At 60.5% G+C, this 7,087-nt stretch overlaps 1 protein-coding gene across 3 annotated transcripts; it reads left to right on the forward strand.

Annotated features, from left to right (window-relative positions):
- Positions 1-165: 165 nt before the first annotated feature.
- Positions 166-6,309, forward strand: DMRTA2 (DMRT like family A2). Of its 3 annotated transcripts, none has more exons than XM_082429936.1 (3): positions 166-521; positions 2,064-2,627; positions 4,152-6,309. In XM_082429936.1, exons 2-3 carry the CDS (start codon positions 2,072-2,074, stop codon positions 5,207-5,209), a joined length of 1,614 nt encoding a protein of 537 aa, XP_082286062.1. In that variant the 5' UTR covers positions 166-521; positions 2,064-2,071; the 3' UTR covers positions 5,210-6,309. The 3 variants fall into 3 exon arrangements, with proteins under 3 accessions (XP_082286062.1, XP_082286061.1, XP_082286060.1); XM_082429935.1 differs by having other exon boundaries at positions 168-517; XM_082429934.1 differs by lacking the exon at positions 166-521 and having other exon boundaries at positions 531-2,627.
- The last annotated feature ends 778 nt before the right edge of the window (positions 6,310-7,087 follow it).

The raw sequence follows: 7,087 nt of genomic DNA on the forward strand, positions 1-7,087 counted from the left end.
TCCCCGAGGCCCTCAGAGAAGCTTTTGGAGTTTCGAATCTTTCGGACACTGTAGAATGCGGGGCTCCCCGGGCGCGGGCCCGGCCAATCAGAGCGCCGTCTGCCTCCCCTGGCCAATGGCAGGCGCCACATTGTTGGCCAATTCTGTCTAATGGAGCCCTAAGGAGCAACAATAGAGCGGGGGAGCTGCTCATTGAGAGTCTGGCAGCGCCGAGCACCTGGGGCCCGGTTGTGTGCAGCGTCCGGCGCGCTCCGCGAGGGGACGCGGCGCGGCAAGGGCCGGGTCGCGGGTTCCAGCCAGTCGATCCCTAAACTGTTCCCCGGCTCCGATTTCCGACGGAAGGGTTGGACTGCGCAGCGTTCTGAGGGGGTCCGGAAGTTCGGACATGGTGACTGAAGGAGGGTGACGTGGTCAGATAAGGGGCCGGGGGCAAGGGGAAGAGGCTGAGAGCGCCAGCGTCGCGAGTGGAGCTGGGAGGCGCGTGCAGCGCCCGCGGAGGAGGATCCCCGAGCCCAAGGCAGGTAGTTGAGGGCCGCAGGGAGGGCAGGGGAGGCGGCCCGGCCTTCCGCCCTGTTGATGAAGCCCGGGCCACTCTGGCCTCAGGGACTGCGCGGCTCGGGGGGCCTGAGGGAAGAAGGCAGCGCGCAAAGGAACGGGGTCCAGAATTCTTGGGCGGAGACACCAGGATTCGGGCTCAGGCGGGGAACCGGGGACCCAGAGGAGGCCGCGGCGGAAGCTTTGAGTTGGGCCCGCTTGGGCCTTCTGAGGCCACGGCGCAGGGGGGAACCCTGCGTTCTCTCAGACCCAGTTCCAGAGGCGACTCTCACGCCTCGGTGGTGCCTGCTGGGCCATTCAAGTCCCAGGAACCCAACTCCGAGACCAGAACTTGGGAATCTGCTCCCAAGCGGGGTCCCGCGGTGCCCCAGAATGGAGAGGGCGTGTCTGACGACTGGATCCCTAAACCGGGAGGGGAGGGGAAGGCCGGGTGAGTTGGTCAGCTAAAAGGCTCTCCCTCCTGCAATGCCTGACTTTTGCAAGATACTTTTTCCTACCCGACTACTCCAGACTACAAGGCTAAAAACTGTGCCACAGGTTTACTCCATCTCCAAGCCCAGCCTATGCCTGAGGGTTTTTTTTCACGCACACCCCTCTCTCCCGCGTGGACCCTGGGTCCCAGACCCCCATATTACCTGTTTCTCGCTGTTTTCCTCGCCCCGCAAGCTAATCCTCGGGCTGGGTTTGCCTATCGAAAGAAAGATCCTTCCACTGCATTTTCTCTGTAATCCTCCTCCCCAGGCCTCCTGAACTCAGCTCCACACCATTTTCTCTTCCTCCCTGGAGGCCCGCCCCTTAGAACTTGGACCCCCACATTTCCACGGCTCCCTGGGCCCCTGGGCCTAACTTTGCCCCTGAGTTGTTTCCTAGCCTTCACTCCACTTCCTAGAGCTTTTTTTTTTTTTTTTCGTTCCTGAGTTTTCTCTCCAGCTCTTCTGCTCCCACCAGCAAAAAAATCTTCCAAGCCCAACCAGCTGAGCTCTATGCCTTGATATTACCCTCCTCTTCACCCTTCTACAAAACTGAACGTTTCGCCTCGGGTTTTCCTGCTTTGCTCTTGGCATCAGTCTAACTGTTGGGTCAAAATTTTCTAATTCGAGTCCCATCAAACAAACATTTCTCTCTGCCTGTCTAACCTCAGTTCTGCTAAACTCTGGGGGATCTTTTTTTTTCCCCCAAACCCTTGTTACATTCATCTGAACCAATGACTTTCAAACTTTATATGTCTTTTAATTTTTTCTAGTGGAACCACTGATTCAGATGAAATCTTACACTCAGTGCATAACTCAGTTATAAGAACTCTGGTGGGAGTGGGGTCGGGGAGCTGGGCATTTACAAGGGAGCTCCAAAGGCACCTCCTCCCAGCAATTCGGCAACTGCTAGCCAAACCTCCCGCTGCCGAAATGCCCCTCTCTAAACCTGGATTCCTCCAGGGTGCGCTTTAGCTTAGCGCACCATGCGCTCCTCACCGCAAGTTTCTCCCCTCTTCCCACGGTGTTCCACGCCAGGTCCTGCCATGGAGCTGCGCTCCGAGTTGCCCAGCGTACCCGGCGCGGCGACGGCGGCTGCGACAGCGACGGGGCCGCCCGTGGCTTCGGTGGCGTCGGTGGCAGCGGCGGCGGCGGCGGCCGCTTCGCTACCTGTGAGCGTGGCGGGCGGCTTGCTACGAGCGCCGCCGCTGTTGTTGCGGGCTGCGGAGAAGTACCCGCGGACCCCCAAGTGCGCGCGCTGCCGCAACCACGGCGTGGTGTCTGCGCTCAAGGGCCACAAGCGCTACTGCCGCTGGAAGGACTGCCTGTGCGCCAAGTGCACGCTCATCGCCGAGCGCCAGCGCGTCATGGCGGCGCAGGTGGCGCTGCGCAGGCAACAGGCGCAGGAAGAGAACGAGGCGCGCGAGTTACAGCTCCTCTACGGCACTGCCGAGGGCCTGGCGCTGGCAGCCGCCAACGGCATCATCCCGCCGCGACCCGCCTACGAGGTCTTCGGCTCTGTGTGCGCCGCCGACGGCGGGGGGCCGGGAGCGGGAGCGCCCGCGGGGACCGGAGGCGGCGCCGCGGGCGCGGGGAGCTCAGGTGAGGAGAGGGGAGCAGGGACGGGGTCCAGGGGCGCGCGTTCCAGGGACTTGGTACTGAAAGAGTAGAATCCCGTTCTCCAAACGCCCCACCTGGTGGAGTTGGCCGCGCACCAAGCCCCTGATTTGAGGCATAAACACACAAACTTTCCTTTCTCCCCTTTCTGAAGCATTTGCACTTTATTCTTTTCTCTCACCGCAGGCCCAAATGTAAACGCTTTAATCTTATTGCCTCTACCCAAACGCAGCCACGTCCCAGCTTTCTTGCTCACTTCGCTGGGTCTTCTCCCCAGCGCGAGAACCCACGCGTGTTATCTTTTCTTTCGTTCTGCGCTTCTCCACACGCCGCAGATCCCTCCGCTCCTTCCCAACTCTCTTCAGCAATCCGACCCTCTCCAAGTCCCATCCCCCGCCCCGCTTCGCTTTCTCTAGGTACTGAGGGCGACGAATTCCTTCCCAAGCCCACTCCCCCACCCCGCCCCCGCAGGATTCCTTTTCTCCTGTTCCTAATGTTTCCTGGTCAGCCGCCCTGCTCCTTCTTTCTAGCTTCCTTCCCCGCTCTTCTCCCTTTTCTCAGAGTACGCGCTCTCTCCCTTCTTTCAATCCCCTTTCCTCTTCCCAGTGCACTCCCTGTCCGGCTCTGGCCGCACCCTCTTCTTCGAGAGGCCCTAGGCTTTGGGGGGAGGGGGTGCGGAATTAGGCCAGGGCTCACTCAGCTTCCAGCTTGGGAGGGAAGAATTTCTTAGGTCTTAATTGTTTTTTAAGATTTTTTTTTTGATGTGGACCACTTTTAAAGTCTTTTTGTTGAATTTGTTACAATATTGCTTCTGTTTTATGTTTTGGTTTTTTGGTGGGAGGCACGTGGGATCTTAGCTCCCAACCAGGGATCAAACCCGGACCCCCTACGTTGGAAGGTGAGGTCTTAACCACTGGACCGCCAGGGAAGTCCCACTTAGGTCTTAATTTTGGAAAGGATGGATTAGAAATAGAGGCTCTACTTTTGCCTGTAGAGAGGCTTGGGATCTTGTAAATGCCCAAGGTGCATTGCCCTCCAGGCTGTGCTGCCCAGGGCCACAGAGCACCCAGGGCTGGGTTGGCTCTTGGAATCACAGGGGTGGAGTGAGGTCTTCTATACAGTGTGCGGTGCAGGTGCAAGCTGTGTTGGCTCCTGTTTGACCTCTGGGTCAGGCCACTTCTCCAGAGCAGGCCAAGACTAGGAAGGGTGAAGGTATTGGGCACAGATGTAGGAAGAGGGTCACTGGACACTGAGTTTACAGGGCACAGGTGGTTGGGGTTCTGGGTACAGAAAGAGAATGCGCTCTGTGAGCCGAGAAAGAGCCAGGGCTGTAGGGGCTCAGAGGGGAAGGAGTGCTGGAAGAAAAAGAAAGAAGGGTTTTGGAGCCAGTGAATGAGGGTTGTGAGGCTCAGAGGGAAAGGAAGCTGCAATCCAAAGGGCTCTGGTGCTGTGGGGTGCGGTCACTTCCCTGCTAAACGCTCCTTTACATACCCCTTTCTCCCCTCCTAGAGGCCAAGTTACAGAAGTTTGACGTATTCCCCAAGACGCTGCTTCAGGCAGGCCGCGCAGGCAGCCCGCAGCCGCCGCCGGGAAAGCCCTTATCACCCGACGGCGCGGACTCTGGTCCCGGGACATCGTCCCCAGAGGTGCGAGCGGGCTCGGGCTCGGGCTCGGAGAACGGCGACGGCGAGTCCTTTTCTGGGTCGCCCCTGGCCCGGGCCTCCAAGGAGGCAGGTGGCAGCTGCCCAGGCAGCACTGGCCCCGGAGGCGGCGGCGAGGAGGACAGCCCGGGATCCGCCAGCCCTCTGGGTTCAGAATCCGGTTCCGAGGCCGACAAAGAAGAGGCAGAGGCCGCGCCCGCGCCCGGGCTGGGCGGGGGCCCGGGTCCACGGCAGCGGACGCCGCTAGACATCTTGACGCGCGTCTTCCCGGGCCACCGGCGGGGTGTCCTGGAGCTAGTGTTGCAGGGCTGCGGCGGCGACGTGGTGCAGGCTATCGAGCAGGTTCTGAACCACCACCGCGGGGGCCTGGCGGCCGGCCTCGGCCCCGCCGTGCCCCCCGATAAGGCCGCGGTGGGGGCAGTAGCAGCAGCGGACGACGCGTGGCCTGGCCGCGTCGACGCCGCGGCCGCCGGGGGGCCGGGGCTGCCCGCGCCGCTGCAGGCGGGCCCAGCCGCACCTCCGCACCACAGACCTTTGCTGGCCGGGGCCATGGCGCCCGGAGCGCTGGGCTCGCTGAGCAGCCGCTCGGCCTTCTCGCCTCTGCAGCCCAACGCCAGTCACTTCGGCGCCGACGCGGGCGCCTACCCGCTGGGCGCGCCGCTCGGCCTCAGCCCCCTGCGCCTGGCCTACTCGGCGGCGGCGGCGCACAGTCGCGGCCTGGCCTTCATGGCTCCCTACTCCACCGCCGGCCTGGTGCCCACACTCGGCTTCCGCCCGCCCATGGACTACGCCTTCAGCGATCTCATGCGCGACCGCTCGGCCGCCGCCGCTGCTGTGCACAAGGAGCCGACCTACGGCGGCGGCCTGTACGGGCCCATGGTCAATGGCGCCCCTGAGAAGCAGTAGGGCGAGCGGCCCGGCAGTCGGGCGGCACCCAAACAGGGACCCCAGGCTTGCCCCGCGGGCCGCCGGCCCGTCTTTGCCTGGCGCGCTCTCTGCGCCCCGGCTGGGATCCTCTCGCTCCAAGGTGGTCTTCAGTTTTGTTTTGGACAGTGGGTGGGGAGAGCTGAGCAGAGAGGAGCAGCTTCAGATGCGGACGTTCTCGGAGGGGATGTGAGACCCGGATCCTCGTCCCGCGACCCCATCAAGGCTCCCCGTCCCTTCAGAAGGCCGGGACTTCTTGAGAATTCAGAGGCTGCAGCCGCTGCGCAAGCTCCTGCCTCTCGTCTCACCTGCCCGCGCTCCCAAATGGTTGGCAGGATAGTCCGAGAGTCTGTCTTCTGTGTCTCACCCTCCCTTAAAAATTTTTTAATATTCGCTCTAACAAATATAAATTTAGGATGTATAAATCTCTTGGCACTGAGTCGAGTCTTTGGGACACACATATATATCGATATCAATTGTAAAAAAAAAAAAAAAGGAATCAAGTTCTACGGTGCACTTTTCTCGTTGCGGTATTTGTCGCTCTCTTTGTTGCTTATGCCGATAAGCATGGGTTTCCTTGGTGCAGTGTGAGTTTTTATATATGTATAAATCTATATATAAACTATACATATATATACAAGCCAGTGTATAATGTTATAAAATGGAATTCTAAGTTATTAATTGTAATCTGTAGGTGACCTCGGTATTAACGTGAAAAATATTCAAAAACAAGCAAAAAAAAGGACAAAACGGAAAAAATTAGACTATGCGCGCATTGTACTTATCAGGTTTTATAGATTAAATATATTGTAATCTCGAGATGAATCCTGCCCACCCGCCCCTCTTGCCTGCGGCCTGTCTCTCCCTGAGGAGCGGTCTAGGTGTGCGCTGGAGCAGGAACGGAGTGACCCGTGACTGAGCCGGAACCGCCCGCCGGAGGGCCCATCCCCGCCTCGCGGGACTCGCCAGACACCTCGGCCGAAGGGCCGGCAGCGGGAAACGCTGCTGCAGCGAATGGCTCACTTTGTGCTTTCCTTTGCCTAGACATGAGCTAGAAATAAATGTTATTTTCTAAGAAAACAGCAACGAATCCCGTCCCGCTTCTCGGGCGGCCGGGTTGATAATCTTAATTCCTCGCCGGAGCCGCGGGATCAGGGAGAAACTTGACCGAGGTCCGGAGGGTGCTTACGACCCTCGGGGGTGCGGGGCGAGGCAACTTCCTGCAGCGCCAGGGGGAGGCGCGCGCTCAGCACTCCGGGAGGGGCGGCGCCCGCCGTGCTTGTGGGACCTGGTGTCCCTCCCACTCCCCGCTCGGGCGCGCGGGTTGCGGCGGGGTCGCCTTGCCAGTGCTCTCGGTCCCCGGAGTCCTGCGAGGCCGGCGGCCGGGTTCCCGTTCTCCCCGGGGCGCAGATTTGGACGCCCAACGCGCGCCTCCCTGTTCAGGTTTGGAGTGAACGGCAGCTGAGACGGCGGCTGGGGAGGGAAGGCTAAGACCGCTCTCTCACAGAGGCCAGCGGCCTGGGAGTTATTTTTGGGGTGGTGGGGCGCTGCCTTCGCCCTAGACAGTGTAATCTGAGAGCGGCGGTGAGGACGCGCCTTCCGGCCCGACCTCACTCCGCGCCCCTTTTTTACCTTCCCTCCTTAAGCGGAGCTGAGGAAATTGGCGGCTCCGGGGCCGACACCCGCCTCCGGCCTCCCCAGTCCCTCCCGCTTCCGGCTGGGTGACTCCCCCTCTCCGAGGAACAGGGTGTCCCCTCCCCTAGGCTGGGCCGAGGACTTCCCAAGGTAAACTTCTGGGGCCGGCTCGAGTTCCGCCAGGCGGTGAAACTTAATAGCAGGACAAGAAAACGGTTTAATAAA

The sequence above is a fragment of the Balaenoptera physalus genome (genome assembly GCF_965194825.1).
Source record: "Balaenoptera physalus genome assembly, chromosome: 1".
NCBI lineage: Eukaryota > Metazoa > Chordata > Mammalia > Artiodactyla > Balaenopteridae > Balaenoptera > Balaenoptera physalus.

What these genes read in the sequence shown, in the direction of transcription:
- DMRTA2 (XM_082429934.1), top strand. Translation starts at nt 2,012, where the DNA reads ATGCGCTCCTCACCGCAAGTTTCTCCCCTCTTCCCACGGTGTTCCACG. An exon ending in CGCGGGCGCGGGGAGCTCAG is followed by an intron (nt 2,628 to 4,151) that starts GTGAGGAGAGGG and finishes CTCCCCTCCTAG; the next exon opens with AGGCCAAGTTACAGAAGTTT.